This window comes from Nuphar pumila, chromosome 2, assembly GCF_984573655.1.
Source record: "Nuphar pumila chromosome 2, dmNupPumi1.hap1.1, whole genome shotgun sequence".
Taxonomy (NCBI): domain Eukaryota; kingdom Viridiplantae; phylum Streptophyta; class Magnoliopsida; order Nymphaeales; family Nymphaeaceae; genus Nuphar; species Nuphar pumila.
The window spans coordinates 46,435,810-46,454,351 of NC_143250.1; the positions used below are offsets into that span (position 1 = coordinate 46,435,810).

General features: G+C 40.3%; 1 protein-coding gene across 2 annotated transcripts in view; it reads left to right on the top strand.

The window, feature by feature from the left end:
• Nucleotides 1-18,282, top strand: part of LOC149845409 (mediator of RNA polymerase II transcription subunit 13-like) — a 154,299-nt gene extending 136,017 nt beyond the window's left edge. For both annotated transcript variants that reach the window (XM_089995739.1, XM_089995740.1), the window contains 3 exons: nucleotides 15,412-16,498; nucleotides 16,609-16,977; nucleotides 17,121-18,282. In XM_089995739.1, coding sequence (XP_089851865.1) covers nucleotides 15,412-16,498; nucleotides 16,609-16,977; nucleotides 17,121-17,755 — 2,091 coding nt within the window. In that variant the 3' untranslated portion in view covers nucleotides 17,756-18,282. The remainder of the gene's footprint in view (nucleotides 1-15,411; nucleotides 16,499-16,608; nucleotides 16,978-17,120) is intronic.
• Nucleotides 18,283-18,542: the final 260 nt, after the last annotated feature.

Below are 18,542 nucleotides of genomic sequence, written 5' to 3' on the forward strand. Positions count from 1 at the left end.
GAGATGTATGCCCATGGTTGGCTTATTTCACTCATTTCAAGTGCCATCTTATGTAGACAAGATATGTATTGTGTTTTAGCCCATGGTTGGCTTGTTATTCTTGTTCTAGTAGCTGAACATACTTGGTTTTGAGTGTATTTTTACGTAGACAAGAGATGCTTTTGGTCCATATTGGCGTGTATTCTTTTGTTGTTGTCGTAGATGCACTCATTTCAAGTATTATTATATGTAGACAAGAGGTTCTTTTGCACACCTTTGTGTGTGTCTTTGGCATTTAATGACATTATATTTATATTCTTGATCTGGTAGCTTATACACTTGATTTATGGGTTTTGGAGGACTAATGAGGTAGTGGTTTGTAATGGATGAACTATTGTTGAAATTTGCAAAATTTCATTCATGACTTGTGTTTTAAGATATTCAAGTGAATCATATTTTTGATATGCATATTTTAAAAATCAAGTTGATTTTTTTGGCATTTAATCTATATATTAAGTGCTTATGGTTCTTTGGCCACTTTTGTATGCAAAATGTGTTTTTGTCAATTGAGTGAGATTTTCCTAAATGGGTAAGATTCTCTACTCAAATAACACTCTTCGTTTTGCCTCGTAAATGGATTTAAAACCTTGTGAACTCTTGCGTTTATTTTGTCTAAAGTATGCTTGGAGACTTCGTTTCTCTTGTTTGGCACTTCATTACATGTTTGAAGCATGTTCATTAATGATTCCTTTAAGTATTAATTCATTTCATGATAATATATGCATATGCTCTTTATGGCCTTTTAGGATCTCATTCAATAAAGCATATGTAACTTATGCCTCTTCGTAGGCTTACTGTGGTGTCCCTTAGGGGACCATTGTGTTATTCCCCATTATGGGGTTATGTTTGTCCAATGTTAGACCTTATGAATGCATTATGCATTCTTGCAATTCATTTCCGCATAATTTGCTTCAGCTCACCATTTAACATGATATATGATTTTGAAATCTTGATTTTTCTAAATTTTCCTCATGCTAAAGTAATTATTTTATCATGTGATCTTGCATAAATATAATTTTGCACCTTGTTAGGAATATTCCATTTGAGTAAAGTGCAAAGATATTTTTTACTTGTTCTTTGTTGTTGTTCCACAGGATCTTGAAGATAAGTGGAAAAGGAAGTACCTTGGATAGATCATGGAAGGTGCTCATCGTTAAAGACGTTGGAGGAAGACATTTGCATTTTCAATGGCATTCAGACTGAAGACTCTTGAAGCCTTGAGATTCTTCCTCTTGCTTTCTTCAATCTATTCGTTCCCCCACGCAAAGTTTGAGGGGGGGTGTTAAAATGTATCATTCAACCTTTGTAATATTATATATATTTTATATATATAAAGGATAATACATATTCATATATTGTATATATGCATATGTATTATCCTAATTATATATATAAAATATATATTTCTCTATTTATAAGCATAGGGGTAGTTTATACATTTCATAGTTTTACGCAAATTCCATTCAGAATATGTTTGTAATTTAATTTTATTTTTTATTTTTTTATTTTTCTCCTTTTTTTGGGTTTGCGCCACCTAGGGAGGCTCCCCAAAGAGTCGTTGGGGGGGGAGCCCCCAACGGTCACAAATGTGACCGTTGGGGGCTCTCAACGACTCCTTTGGGAGCCCCCTTTGTGGCTCCTCTCTTGTGTTATAAATAGGGGTCTCCCTCCTTGTATTTTCTTACTCCTTGGAGGAGCTTATGCTCCATTGTATAGGGTTTTTTACCCTCTTCTTCTTATTTCTTCAATAATACTCAACTTATGACTTTATGTCATATTTACCCCTTTTATGGGTTTATGTATTAGCACATGATGTGCTTGTGTTGTTTTTTTTGAGTGGGTTTATTCGCACTTAATGTGCATGTGTATGGGTTCATTATCGAACCTAAAGTATTCAAAGTCACTTTCTAACAGTTGTTGCATATAAACCGTTTCAGATAGATCCCCATACAAAAGGCATTTTTTCGCTTTTCTTAGTTTGCACACTATCTCGCTTTTCTTAGTTGAGATAGACTCCATCCATGATGTACTACTATAGAAATGACAAGGCGAATAGTTCCCCGCCTCGCCACTGGAGATAGCGTCTCAAAGAAATCAACTCCATACGTCTGAGTATAACCTTTGGCTACCAACCTGGCCTTGTATCTCTCAATTGAGTCATCTGAATTATACTTGATAGTATAGACCCACTTACATCCAACAATATCTATGTTTGATAGAGGATCAACTAAGTCCCATGTTTGCCTGGAATGTGGGGCATCTATTTCATCTTGCATGGCTTGTTTCCATTTGTGATCCAACAGGGCTTGCTGATGATTAAGGAGAACAATAGCAGTCGACAATGCAAAAATAAAAGTCCTATCTGACCCCCAAGTCTAGCGTCTCTGACATACTAAGAGATAGGGTGTAAAGTGCACAATCTTTTCCCTTTTCTTAATGCAATAGGTCCGTCATCATCAACAAGAACATCAATGTTGTCAGAATCACTTACCTCTGGAGAAGATGATGATGGAAGTGCTGAGTCAGGTAGTGGCCTACGAACATATACCAGAGGAGGATCATGAAACCTTGAGAAAGAGTGAGTTTGATCCAACAGAGGAGGATAAATAGATTCTAAAGGAACAGGTGGAACCGGAAGAGGAAAAGTATATGTAACTTGGAAGCAGTGCTTGAGTAGTATGAGATAGACTCGAAGAAAGATACATCTACACTAACATACTCCCGACAGGATATAGGATCGTAACATCGATATCCCTTTTGATTTTTGGGATATCCAATAAAAATAAACTTGGTAGCTTGAGCGGTCAGTTTGTCACGGTTAGGTCCAAGTTTGTGAACAAAACAAACACACTCGAAAACTTTAGGAGGAACAAGGAAAAGTGGGGCACTTGGATACAAGATTTGAAATGGAATTTATTTATCCAAGGAGGTTGAAGGCATGCGGTTAATCAAATAACACGTAGTAACAATCACATCACCCCAATATGATGCAAGAACATTAGCTTGTATCATTAGGGTACGAGTTATATCCAATAGATGCCTATGTTTTCTCTCAACTACCCCATTTTGTTGAGAAGTATAAGCATAGGAGGTTTGGGGTTGGATTCCACAATCTCGATAAAATTGCAACAATTCCTTGGTTTTGAACTCGAGAGCATTATCTGTACGGACAATCCTGACAAAAGAATCAAATTGAGTTTTTATTTCAATAATCAAAGATTTCAAAATATTTGAGACTTCAGATTTTTCTTTTATTAGAAACACCCTGGACAACTTGGAAAAGTCATCGACAATAACAAGATAATAACGACACTGGGACTTGCTAGGAAGTCTAATGGGTCCACATACATCAGCATCAAGAAGTTCAAACACTCTATGACTTGACTGACTCTGATTAGACTGAAAAGAACTCCTGAGATGCTTGCCCAGTTGACATGCTTCACACTGAAAGGACACTGTAGATAGAATCTGAGGAATAACTCTACGAAGCTTTGACAACGAGGGATGCCCGAGTCGGCTATGCCACTGAAGAGGACTAGTGGAGGACTCAACTACTGAATGGATGGATCCCACTGGCTGATGTAAATAGTAGACATCACTTTCCTCGTAGCCTCCACCAATGTTCTTCCCTGTCAGCAAGTCCTGAAAATAACAATGCATAGGATAAAAAATCACCCTACAGCTTAGTTCCTTAGTAATTCGATTAACGGACAATAAATTCTGGGGAAAAACAGGAACATGAAAGACATTTGTTAGTCTTAGGGAAGGAGATATAGGGATATTTCCTTGGCCCACAACGGGAGAGGAACTCCTATAAGCTAATACAACATTATGATGTGCAGGACTAATCTTTAATTCTGAAAATTTTTGAAAATTTCCACATAGATGTCTGGAGGCTCCTGAATCAATAATCTATCTACTACCTTGATGAGACGAGCTATCACTTGCGGAACATGCAACACCAGCTATAGGTGACAGAGAGCTCGAGCTAGACAATCGATGTGATACTAGTTCCTCATATTCGGCATGGCTAAGAGTGATGGAGTCAGTAAGGGGATTGGCCATCTTTTCTGTCTCAAATTGTATAACATGAGCCTTAGGAACATTCGACTTAGGAGGTGGAACAGGAGGCCGACCATGTTTATCCCATTGGTCTTCCAAGTGCCTAGACTTCCCACAATAAGTGCATTGAAGTTTACTTCTACCTTCCGTGCCTCGACCACGAACTCTTCCTCTCGTGTTCATCAAGATGTCTCGTCCATAACCTGAAGGGGTAACTAGATCAGAAGCTTGAGATTCAGGTTGGGACTGTGTGAGAGAGATAGCAAGCCTACTCAAGCGATTGTATGTAAAACCAAAGTTTTTGAGGAAAAAAATCTTTTCGGACCTCGGTTGGATCCGGATCCGGATCCACCCCAGATCCGATAACCCATTAGGGTTATAACACTCGATGCAGGGGCGAGGGGCCTCTCACTTGAAAGGCCCTCTCGCCTGCGCCTTCTCTCTCGTTTCCCTCTTTCGCCTCCCCGCGAAAGTCATCGACAACACCACCGACCCCCCTCCCGTCCAGCGTACCTCGACGATGCCCACCCTGCTGCTCCTCCGAGCAGCGACGTCAGCCCTCGCAGGTAAGACACTATCTCTCTCTACCTCTGTCTTCTTCTCTTTCTCCCTCTGATTTATCTTTCCCTCTGTTTTCCTTCCCCCTCTCTTGTTGCCGGAGGGCTGGCAAGAGGCCGACGACTCCTGTTGTGCCCTCTCTCTCCCTATCGCTTGAGCTTTTGTAGGCAAAGGCTTCGCCCCTGCCGACTGTGTTTTTTTCGCCAGGGGCAACGCTCCTGCTGACTGCTATTTTCCCGGCAGGGGCAAAGCCCCTGTCGACCACTATATTCCCGATAGGGGCTTTGCCCCTGCCAACTGTGTTCCGGTAGTCGACGGGTTTTTTGGTGGGGGATTTGCTCCTGCCGATTGCCTTTTCTGGCAGGGGGTTCGCCCCTGCCGAGTGTCTTCCTCGGCAGGGGCCAAACCCTTGTCGACTGTCATTATTTACGGCAGGGGCTTTTGCCTTGTCGACTGTCTCTTCTGGCAGGGGGCGTGCCCCCTGCCATTCGTTTTCCTGCCTCACTGTATAATCTCAGACAGGGGGTTTCGCCCCTGCCGACTGTCGCTCCTGCAGAGGTTAGCCTGCCGATCCATTTGATCGGTAGGGGCTCACCCCTCCTTTCCGTCAGGCCGGCAGGTAGGGGTTGTGCCCCTGCCCTTTTTTTTCTTCTCTACTTTCGAGCAGGCAGGCGGGCAAGGGCTGCACCGTGCCCCCTCACACTGCTGTCGAGGACCGTGGGCAGGGGCTGCGCCCCTATCCCCTTTTTCGGTAAAGGGGTCGCACCCTGACCCACCCTTTTCCACTTCATAGGGTCGACCCCAATGCAGTCAACGCTTTTTGCATTTTAATAATCACGTTTGTTTGTTTGCAGTTCACACGACGGATCCCGCTCGTGCCCCTCTGTCCATGTCTTACATCACCTACAATCGTACGCACGCGCAACGATGCAACCTCCCGAGGTAGGGAAAAGAGAGGGAATGAGGAAGAAGAAGAGGGTTCCTCTTCTCAAACAACCCTTGTTCCACTATCAGTCTTCTCTATTTTTCGATTTTTATCAAAGGTACGTGTTCTTTCTTCTGATTCATGTGAGAAATCGAATATCAATTCTATTTCCATGCAATATTTAGTGCAAATCCATGGTTAAAGAGTGAATCTATGTGTTCACTCTAGATCACATGGATGAGGATCCATATATCCTCTTTTATACGGGTGTTTTCGGTTCTTTACACATGGTTTTTTATACAAAAATGGACTCATATTGGGTTATGATCGAGATTTATTTCTGTTTGTTATGATCATGATTTATGCTCGTATATACATACCTTAATCTGCGTTTTCTGTTCTTGAATTGGGTTCATGCTTGATATAGTTTGAAAGACTTGATCGATGCTTATAAAACTGATTTTTTTAGGCACAGTTAAGATCAATGCTTAGGTGACGATTAGGTTTGCAAAATTGTTTTCAAGTTCATTGATTCATCAAATTGCATATGGCTATATACAAATTCTCATATGAAAAGTGTTCATGTTATCCCCTGGTTTACATGTGTTAAAGATTTAGTTTTTTTTTCTACGCATGTGAATGTATGGACATGCTTGTATTGAAAACATGGATCATGAGAGTTTATTGTTATTGCACTCGCATGCTTATATACTTGTATGCATGTTTTGCTAGAGGTGAATCAAGGAAAGAATGATATTTCTCTTGTGCTTAGAACCGATATGTTATGCTTGATTAAGACATTAGTGCAAGGTTGCTTGCATATGCATATGCATATAGGGAATTGATGTATTTTGGCACGTACCTCATGGCGTGTGTGTTCACATATTTTAATTGAAACTGGTTCAAGAATAAAAGTATGCATTTGACTTGAGTATGCATCCAAATTGAACAAAGACATGCTTATTAATATTTTGTGGCTTACACATGATATATGTTTGAATTTCTGAATGTACATATAAATTTTCAGAATGTGTGGTGTGCATGTATTTTTGGTTCTAGAGACATGTCAAGATTTGAAATTATTTATATGCTTTGACTTGATGTGACGTGCTTAAGCATCATACTATATGAAGTTTGTTTCAAATGCATGTGCGTACATGCATTGATGTGTGTTTTCGCATATACATAAATGCATGAGTTGTTCACTTGTCCCAATTGAGATGATTCATGAGTGAATGCATTTATGTGGAATGATTTCGTAAAGGCACATGCACATGAATGGCGAACACATGCATATGAATGTGACATATCATGCACATGGTTAAATTGACATATATAAATATGCATTTGGAAGCATGTTGACATCCTTGCATACATTGTAAGTTATGTTTTTTGCGTATGATGTATCGATAGTCAATGAATCATCACAGGTCTGGAGAGCCTTGAGCTTTGATTGCTCTTTCTTTAATTGTTTAAATGCATTGCAAAAATCATATTTATTTTTATTGCACTATATTGCACTGTTCTATGTGTTTCCACGGGCGGGAGTTCCGTGATGGTTCTCGCGGGGGTAGATGCAAGCTTTTGCCTTGTTTCTGCATGCTGAATTGCAAAACTCAATAATTGGCGTTTAATAAAAAGATAATGAATAAGGACAGTGTAATATATGTTATGGGATCTCCCATCTGGAGAATAGGGATCTTAGAGATCCGGTCTTGAGGAGACTGTGAGGATACAAAAAACTTCGTGTGCTTTATTTTGTCCCCTGAACCCAATATTGTGGTTCTTTCTCCTGACCACAGTTTTAGGGAGAGTCCACCACTTGACCTGGGGGTGGTGTGTTTGACACAACTGTTGTTTTGGTACCAAGGAAGTGACACTTGTGGGCGTGGGGTGTCCCTTGTGTCCCCGACATTAGATGTGGAGGTCTAATGTTTCGATGGACGGTGTTGTTTCCTGATATCGGTCGAGGGCTAAGTTTGAAACCCAGTAATAAAATACAAATTGTGTGTTAATCTACCCTGAGAGCCTAACTTGACCTCGGGGATTTTACCCGTTTGGTGTATCCGTGGGCAACAGTAATTAAAAAAAGGAACTTAAATTATATGCATTTAATAGAGTATGTATATGGAAAAAGAAACTTTAATAAAAGATAATAAAATGTTCATGCATGGCACATAAATCATGCACATTCCTGCTATGCATTAGAACATGCATATAGTATCTGTTCCCTTAATTGTTACACGTTGGTGGATGCATGGTGTTTAATCTCTAATGTCTTGCTTACTTAAATTGTGATTCATGCTGTTGTTTAATGATTTTTCATACTGATAAATTATTTTCTATTGCATGGATACTTAATTGAAGTTATGAAGTTGTCATAATTGCTTCCCTCTAAATCATTGCATGAAATCTTATTTGTATTCGTTATGCTCACTTGTTTCATTAGAAGCACTTGTGCTCAGGATTTCAGTTCTGACACCCTACTTTTATGGTTTTTCGCAGTTGCAGGTGAGCAGTGAAGTGACTGGTTTCTGGGAGAGTTCACAAAGGGACAGTGTGGCTCAGTTTTTCGTTATTTACTTTTATGTCATTTAAAATAACTCTGATACGTCTTTTGCCATTATTGTTAGATACTCTTTCTTTCATCATTAATAAATACTATGGTTTGGGATGATAAATGTAAGCTCTATTGTGGTGTGTTTGGTTATCCAATTGGGAGTGGAACGGTAAAGGTCCTGGGTTTCTGGGATTGTTTCTGTACTTGTAAATTTTTTTTTTTTTGCATTTTCAAGGGGTATGAGTTGGGGTCGTTACATTGTATGCATGAGCAAGAGTGAGAACATCGGACCAGGTCAACATTTGAACCTTAGCCACTGAGTATTCGGATGACAATCCTATGAAAAATCTATCAACCATGGTCTGTTTTTTATGCTCCTTTTGTTTAGAACAACATAGAGGTCTATGAGCATTAAGTTTCTCAAACGCAGCCTTAACTGATGCATAATACTGAGCCAAGGACTGATCTCCTTGCTGCAATTTATATATCTCCTACTCAATTTAAAGGATACGGCTCACATTAGTTTCTTGTGATTGCGTATCACGAAGATTATCTCACACCTATTTTGTTGTCGTATAATAAATCAACCTATCTGCAATATGAGGCTCTACACTATTCATAATCCATGACATAACAATATCATTATAATCTTCCCAGGTAGCATACTTTCCTGTCATTTCTTTTGGTTCAGATTCTAACAGAATATGTTTTCTACGATGTCCAGAAATTGACATCATAAAAGTACAAGACCATCTTGTGTAACTTGTCTCATTCAATTTTACAGACAACTCATAAGAGAAAGGGTTGGCAAACACTTTATATTCTCCATGGTTTCAAGCTTGTAATCAGTACTTTGGAAGTCTGCCATGCTTCCACACTGATCAATCTGATCACGTCTAGACAGCAGCTGACGACTTCAACCACGACTGAAAATCTGTGACAGAGAAAAAAATTCAGATCTGAATAAGATCTGACAACCGACGACTTCAACTACGACAGAAAATATCAGATTTGAATACGATCTGATTTCTCCCCCTTTTTGTTTTAATTTCAGGTCTTCACCATGTATACGGTGAGATTTGGCACCCACGACCACTGGGTCTTCATTACACCAATCAGATCTGACTTCAGTTCTGAGTCATGACAGCTAGTTTGATCTTCATAGTCGTGACTAGGTCAGACGACAGATCTGATCTTCACTGAGAGGAACAAAACACAGATCAGCAGAGGGACGATAAGATGCTGTTCTTCTCCTGACGATCTGATGAGATGTTACTCGAAGGAAGACGAGGCTGGATGACGATCCGATGAGATCTCAGGCACCCAAGACCGGACATTGCTCTGATACCATGTTGGAGAAGACACAAGAGATAGAGAGAAGAGAGAAGGAATCATTATTTTTCATTAGGTCTAATCTCTTACTTAAATAGACATTAGCCAAAATAATAAAAATTACATCCAAGTCCTTCTCTTCTTTCAAAATTAGTAAAACAGGCTTATGAATAAAATAATTCTAAACAACTTCTTTAATAACATAACCAAACCATTCTCAACAGACTAAAATTCTTTTTTAGTAGGGGAGAAATGTAATTCTAATCTTAAAAGGTCAAACCTAGGTCATTTGTGAAAGTTAAACCAAGGTGATAATTGTTCAAGAATTATAAGGGATGGCTATTCTAATTCTTTTGGTAAAAATCAATTTTGGGTCACCTGTGAAAGTCAAACCAAGGTCATAATTGTCAAAAAATTATAAGGGATGACTATTCTAAGGCTCTTTGTAAAAGTCAAACTCATGTCACCTTTGAAAGCTAAACCAAGGTCATAATTGTTCAGGAATGATAGGGCTGACCATTCTTAGTCTTTTGTAAAAGTGAAAGTTAGGTCATAGTTGTCCAAGAATTATAAGGGATGACTATTTTAAGTCTTTTGTAAAAGTCAAACCTAGGTCACTTGTAAAAGTCAAACCTAAGGTCATAGTTGTCCAAGTACTATAGGAGAGGGCTATAAAGGGGAAAATAAAATCAATTATGATTAATTATTTGATCCAGATCTGACATATTTTGGATCCTAAGTATTTTCGGATATGGATTTGGATTGAATCTATCATTTTGGATACAAGTGTAGGTTTGGATCTATGTCACATGGGTGCGGGTGCGGGTGCGGGGATTCGGCACTTCCAAAAAACCCGGGTGCGGGGGTGCGGCAGGGGCAAAAATGTAAAAAAAAAATTATATATATATATATATAATTTTGAAGTTTTAACAGTTTAACATTTAACAGTAAACATTGTCATAAACTCATAATATGATTCATCATGCATGCACAGTATATCAACCTAAATATCAAATTATCAATCAAATAAGTAAAGCAATTACATAAATCGACCTAAATATCAATCAAATAAGTATTGCATAAAAGAACTAAATTACATACCAAAGTATATCCTGATGAAGTAATGGATGCTAATAATTTTCTTCTTCATCATCAAATGCATCATTAGAAGGAATACTGGGCTCAGCTAAATCCATGTTTGTTACGTTGAATTCATGTTCTCCCTCGAAGTCACACTCTTCTGGGTTTACATCCCAAAATTTGGATGTTCCTTGTCTGCATTATAAACCCAATTTGAAAATGATAAATACAATACAAGTATATTTAAATGAAAACTAAGAAATAATCAAATAACTAAGAGAGCAAATTAGTACCTGTATTCATCATTGCTTCGCGAAAGTAATCAAAGATTTGAATGAACATATACTAAATCCTCTGCACGCTTGCTGGTGAGTTTATTTCTCTTCATGTTGTGGATTTGAGAATATGTGCTCCAATTTCTTTCACAACAAGATGAACTAGCAGGCTGCGATAGCAATCTTAATGCAAGACGTTGCAGAAGAGGTGTTTCTGATCCAAATGTTGACCACCATGTGATAGGATCTATATTATCTTCTTCTCTCGCGAATAATGCCGGTGCATATAATCTCGAAGATGAAAATTTTCCAAACTCTTGTGTGACGATGTAGAAGATATGCTTCTGGAAAAAGTCTTGTCATACACATATTTCTATGTCTTGATAGCATTTGGGTCTAAATTTGGATGGACACGACCAATACCACCAGCCCGCCACTTATTTGCATAATATTTTGGATTAAGAGAATGTGCCATGCAATGCAAAGGAGTGTTGCTCTTATCCCATCTTCTGACTAAAATTGAATGAATATGATTAAAAAAATCTGAATCATCCAATGCAGGATTTTTTTCTTCATGCATGAAAACTATAGCTTGTATTTTTTCAATCATATTATCCTACATTTCATAAACTCTGTGAAGCATGGGCTCATCCTTATCAACTTCTCTTAACATTTCCCAAATAGGTTGCGTAAATTGAAGGAAGTATACCACTCTGTCCCAAAACTCATCATCAAGAATGAATTTCTTAATTTCTTGAGCCTTCGTATCATCATCAACACGATAGAATGTTCAATTTTCATCAGTCACCATGTTAATCAAAGCATTCTTCACTCTTTTAATCCTCTTCATCATCACAATGATGGACACAAAACGTGTTTCAGCGACCAACAATTTCAAATCAGAATGCCTATTAAATATAGCATTAGCACGATGGTGGTTAACAACAAAATTCCTAATGCTTTTGACATTGCTTTCTAAATCTTCATTCATGAACATAAAGCATATGCTTATGAATTTTCTTCTTCTTTGGGGTTGCATATGCTACACAGGGAGTCCAAAAAATATGAGGGTACTCACTCTCCAAACTCAACGCTGCAATTTTACAAACCGGAGCGTTGTCTGTAATGATTTGTATCACTTTCTGATCACCCACTTCTATAAACAATCCCTTCAAATACTCTGCATTTTTATATTCCCCAGATGCATCAACTGCTTTCAAGAATATTGGGCCACTAAGCGAACAAGCAATGAAATTGATTAATTGACGCCTTTGAATATCTGTCCATCCATCAGACACAATGGAAACTCCATTTTGCTCCCATGAATATTTTTTAATTTCTAGCAACCTCTCCACGTTTGCCCTCTCTTCTGCAAGAAGTGTGGTTCGTATTTTTTTTGAACTTGGAGGCACATAACCACTCAAATTACAATTTGCCAAGGATGTTACTAAATCCTTCCAGTAAGGATTTCTAGCCGCATTAAATGGGAGTGAACCAGAATAAAAATACCTCCCAACTTTTTTATCCAATTCTTCTCTTCCATATGTATTGAATGCTGCTTGTATCGTTCCTCTACCTCCTAGATTGACTTTTCTTTTTTTTTTCAGCATCTTCTTGGTGGCTTGCAAATGACACACTGACTGCAGAAGAATCGGCCATTGCCTTTCTCTTCTCATATTCTTCTTGTATTTTCTTGTATTGCCTTCGCATTGCCTCATCAACTTTTCTGCAAGCTGAAATGCCATGTCCTGGTATCTTCAACAAATGAGCCTTCACTCTTGTGTAAGACCCAACAAAATCTTTTTCGCAGAGCTTGCATCGAAATCTTTTGTTTCCACCACCTCCTTCTCCAGTTTTTGCAAGTTTATCTACATGTATCCATAGTGGCCCCACATCATCAATCCCACTGCAACTATCAGCAAAACTAGCAGCAGAACTCACATGTTGGGATGAGGATGACGCAAGTCCTTTCCCTTTATCCGTCATTTTTATCCTAAAAACACAAAAAAAATACATTACAATTTTCAAATCAATTCGAAAACACAGGGAGAAGGGGGGGCTCAGCCCCTCCCCTGCCAACCCAACAAGAGAGCGAGAGCGAGGGGGGCTCGGCCCCTGCCCTGTCGACCCCAAAAAAAAAATAGATGGGGGAGGGCCCCCCTGTCGACCCAAAGAAAAAAAACAGATGGGGCTCGGCCCCTCCCCTGTTGACCCCCCAAAAAAAAAAACAGATGGGGGAGGGGCTTGGCCCCTCCCTTCTCGACCCAAAAAAGAAAAACATAGAGGGGAGGGGCCTGTCGACCCAAAAACGAAAAACATAAAGGGGAGGGGCTCGGCCCCTCCCCTGTCGACCCAAAAAAGAAAAACATAAAGGGGAGGGGCTCGACCCCTCCCCTGTCGACCCAAAAACGAAAAACATAAAGGGGAGGGGCTCGGCCCCTCCCCTGTCGACCCAAAAAAGAAAAACATAAAAGGGAGGGGCTCGGCCCCTCCCCTGTCGACCCAAAAAAAGAGCTAGATGGGGGAGGGGCTCGGCCACTCCTGTGCCGAAAAACGAGGGAGCAGGGGAGGCTCAGCCCCTCCCCTGCCGACCCAACAAGAGACCGAGAGAGGGGGGGGGGTGCTCGGCCCCTCCCCAGCCGACCCAAGAAGAGAGTGAGAGACATACCTGCAAAAGGAGAGGAGGAGCCGAGAGGAGGAGCCTGGGAGGCGGCGCTGGGGGCGGCGGCGCTGGGGGCGGCGGAGCTGGGGCGGCGATGGGAGAGTTCGAGCTCAGGGGGAGAGAGAGGAGAGATTAGGGCAAATTTTTTTTTTGCCCTAATCCTCCTCCTTTTCATCGGGGGGAATTTTTTTTTCGCCCAAAATTGTGGACAAAAATGACCTTGGGTGCATTGACCGCACCCAGGGTCGTGTTGACCGCACCCGGTGCCGCACCCGCACGCGATCCCGCGTCGCGTCGACGCGGGTGCGGCATCTGTTTTGCCGAGTCCCTGTGACATAGGTTTGGATATACTGGTTTGGTTTCAATAGAATCCAACCCAAATACTCAACTAGCTAGGTAGCAAGATAACAGGTAGACACACCAAGTAGTTGTAAGCTTATCGAGTGTCAACATATGAGTGAAAACAAATGATATGTAGATAACTTAAATAGCTGGGTGTCTATGGACATGAATCAAAGGTTGAGACATGGTTGATGTGGTGGCAACACACTAGGTTAGGAAAACCTATAAACAGGACAAGTCTCTCCCCATCTTGTGTGGTATAGAGAAAGGAAGAGACCTAGAAGCTGACCCGTATAGAGAGAAGGAGAGACCTACTTGAAGGTAAGTTATTATTTACCATTTGAAATTAGAGTTATATTTTGATTTATGACTTATAATTAGAATTACAAGTTACAATTTACTATTCAATTTTTTACTTGAAATTAGAGTTATATTTGTTAAGATATATATATATATATATATATATATATATATATATATATATATATATATATATATATATATATATAAACCAAAATACCCATTAGGGGTATTTCGGTCTTTTCATTAAATAAGCATCAACCCTTAATGGGATGATATTTTGTACCTTCTTTTGTACCTTATTTTTGACTTTTGTTTTTCTTTTATTTTTTCACTTTTCTCTATGCAAATGGGACAGTTCATATGACTGTTGGAGCTGCCCCAAGAGTCACATGTTCAACCCCTTCTCATTTACAGAAACAATCCAATGAGTTTGCTAAACACATCCATGATGTATCAGACTTCTAAGATTGTTGAATCTTTGGTAAGCTGGAGATATATCTTTCTTTAACTAGAGTAGCATATTTTTATAGCAAATAATAAGAATTAACTATATATTCGTGGTCTCAACTTGGGGCTCTTCCATGGCATAACAATTAGTCTCTGGAGTTGTCTTGCAGCTTTGGTATTGCCACACTGTGAATGGAAGGAGAGGATCAAAGACAATCACATAACAAGCAGTAGAGCAGATGTATGCAACTCTAAACCACATAAATATGGCTTCAATAAGTATTGTGTCACATTGACATTGTGCTATTGATAGAGAAAGATTGAAACAATACTGATCTCTTCATATAATAGAGGATTTTGTTTAATACATGATCAATCTCATCGCAATATCCCCATTTATTGTAGCAACTGATCAGAAGATAACACCAGATCAGAAATGTAGATGTGAATTGAGTTTTTCTCTAAGCAGGAAAATACAAGAAAACTTGCCTTATGTGTCTGCTAGCTTGAAATTTTGAAAGCAAGTCTTGTTATGGATTGTTATGTCACGTGAATGTGGACCTAGTTGACACATATGGACAAAATGTTTAGTTAAGTGGGCAGATCAGGTGGGTAGGTGTCCACTTGCGTCTCATTGGGTCTCGTTACTGTAAAGAAATAGCAATCCCCCTCGTCACGGGGGCCTTCGCTTCTAAGCCCGTGACACCCCCTATGCCTCTGTAATCATGAATCTGAATCCTGGGTGAACACTTATTCTTTTTGACCTCTACAACCATTATTCTGAATGCGACTGTCATCTCATTTTTCTTTAATGTTGTTTGCTCAGGTAATTTACATAGTATGCCCATTTCCTAGCTGCACAGCGGTACTTCGGACTTTGATTGAATCATCTGCTTCCATTGGATCTGTAATTCATTCATGTGATAGAGACAAGAGGTCTTCAATACATGCACAAGTTGAGAAGGCTCTAACTTTGTCAACCAGTGTCGATGAAACATTGGTATCTAGCGTTGTAACACTGCCCGGCTTCAGTATTTCAAAGTTAGTCTTGCAGATTGTCACATTAGAAACGATTCTTAAGGTTGATAGGCCACCACTAACTGAGCAAGTCACTTTGAAAGAGATAGCCTTCACCGTGTATAACAAGGCCCGGAGGATCCAGCGTAAAGTTACATCGCATGATGTAGTTCAATCTACAGCACTCTTGAATAGGCCTCAATCAACAATGGCACAAATTGCCTCTCCTGTTCCTGGGGTCTGGAAGGACTGCATTACATCTCGAACAACTGGATCGGGTGGCCTAGATGGCAACTTGAGGCCTGGCACTTGGGATGGTTCCTGGCTGCCATCAAGGGCCTTAGGTCCAAACTGTGACTCAACAGGGCAAGGTGAATCTGTGCCTCAAGAAGAATCTAGTTACTTGTTTGAACCGCTTTTTATACTGTCAGAGGCTGGCTCTGTGGAGCATGGAGCAGCGTCTCTTTTCTCTGCTAATGCAGTGTCCGAGTCGACTAGATCTACAGTTGATGATGCTGGTGGAGGATACATGCAAATGCCCAGTTCATCTGGAAGTGCAGATATTGGATCAAATCCTCTTCTTGATGGATTGGGCACAGAGATGCTAGGGTCTAGCAATCAAAAGGTGCCTAGCCTGCATTGTTCCTATGGATGGACTGAGGATTGGCGCTGGCTAGTCTGCATATGGACAGATTCCAGGGGAGAACTACTAGATAGTCACATATTTCCATTTGGTGGAATCAGCAGTCGTCAAGACACAATAGGTCTTCAGCACCTATTTATTCAACTTCTGCAGTTGGGTTGCCAGATACTTGGTTCTTCTGAAGCAAGCGGACCAAAGCCAAGGGATATTGTGATTTCCCGCATTGGTTGCTTTTATGAGCTCGAGTGCCAAGGTATATGGCTTTTGTTCCATGTACCTTGTTCTTTTAAATTTCTGACTTGTTTGGCGATGTTTGGCCAAGCCTCACTCATTTGCGTATGTTTGACCTCATGTCTGGAACAGAATGGCAGAAAGCCATCTTTGCAGTTGGAGGAGGTGAAATTAAAAAATGGCCACTGCAACTGCGCCAGTCTGTCCCAGATGGGAACTCTGCAAGCAGCAATGGAAATCCCTTGCAGCAACAGGATTTAAGTTTGATTCAAGAAAGAACACTGCCTTCTTCGCCAAACCCATCGCTCTACAGCTGTCATTCAAAACCGCCTGGCTATATGAAAGGTGGCATGCTCCAAACTGGTATGCGAAAGCAGCTTTTGCCTGGTCAAACTATGATGGATGCCTCCAGAGGTGCACTCCATTGGGTTCAGAGCATAAGTTTGGTTGGAATTTCTATCGATCATTCTCTGCATCTCATTCTTTCTGCTGATATTTCTGGTAATTATTTATAGAATATCAACACAACTTTTATTGTCTTCATTTTTTGGTTATTTCCATGGCTCTCAAATGTACTCTGGTAGAAGGTAGGTGCCAGGCTGCCTGCCATTTTCACTAGCATTATGACGATTTATCTTATGCAGGTTCAGCAGGAAACCCAGCCAGCAGTGGTGGTAACGGAGGACCAGGAGCATGGGGTTTTTTGGATGGCTTTGGTCCTGTGAGATCTCTTGGGTCAACATCATCATCTTATGTGCTAATTCCTTCTCCTTGCATGCGCTTTCTTCCACCAATGCCGTTACAACTTCCCATAACACTCACAGCTGAATCTCCTCCGCTTGCCCATCTCTTGCATAGTAAAGGTTTTGCCATTCCCCTTGCAACTGGGTTTGTAGTATCTAAGACAGTTCCCTCAATCAGGAGAGATGCTGTGAGGAATTATGCTAAAGATGAGTGGCCTTCAGTGCTTTCTATCAGTTTGGTTGATTACTATGGTGGTCACTGCGCGGTTCATGATAAAATAGGGAGGACTGGCAATATCAGCAAGCAACCTAGAAGCCTTAACACAGAGATGCGCGATAATGAATCTGAGATGCATCAAATTTTAGAGCATGTAGCAACCGAATTACATGCACTTTCATGGATGACAGTGAGTCCAGCATATATGGACAGGCGAACTGCTCTGCCTTTTCATTGTGATATGCTGCAAAGGCTCAGAAGGCTTCTTCATTATGCCGACAAAGAGCTATGTCAAGTAGGAAAGTCGCAGGCTGTTTGAGTAACCAGACAAGTTGGTCTTGACATGCTGCTTACTTGGTGCTCGATAATTCAGAAAGCACCTGCATTTGCATGTACCATATTTGTAGGTTGTTTTCTACCAGCTAGAGAGCTGAAGCTAATATGTTCTGAGTTGTGGAAAAGCTTGCTGCATATGAGGTATTCACTGACCTTTTGCCATTGTTGGCCTGAATCCGAGAGCAAGATTCAGATGATCACTCACTTTGTGCAACCCGTCACACATCTTCCATACTGCATTTATGGCCCCATTGGTCTTGTACTATAACCTCCAGATCCTGTATAGCCGTGCTTGGTGCACACTGACTAGTTAGAACCTGTTCTGCGGAATGTATCTCTATGTATCGTAGAGTAGTCTTTCAAGGGTTCCTTGCATTCCTCTAGGTCAGAATTGGGTTTCAGCCGAAGTACATACATCCCATGGGTGACTGCTGTAAGTGCAAGCCCTTGCCCAGCTCCTGTATACTCTTAGGCGACAAGCCTCATTTAATGCAAATTGCATTTGATACAGATGCTTTTTTTTTTCTTTTTTTCTTTTCAATTGGCTGGTTTGTCTTGGCTTCATAACCAAGGGCTGGCCAAACGTAACCTTCACAGTTGCACTGTGAGTCCTGCTAAAGCTTGTATGGTATTTTACATGAGTGCCTAAAACAGCGGTTATTGAAAAAATTGACCATGTCTGTATCTGATATTATACAGCTTTTCTTTTTTGATAGGCTATTTTATACAGCTTTTCCCTTTGTAAAGGATAGGAATGTTTTTAAATGTTG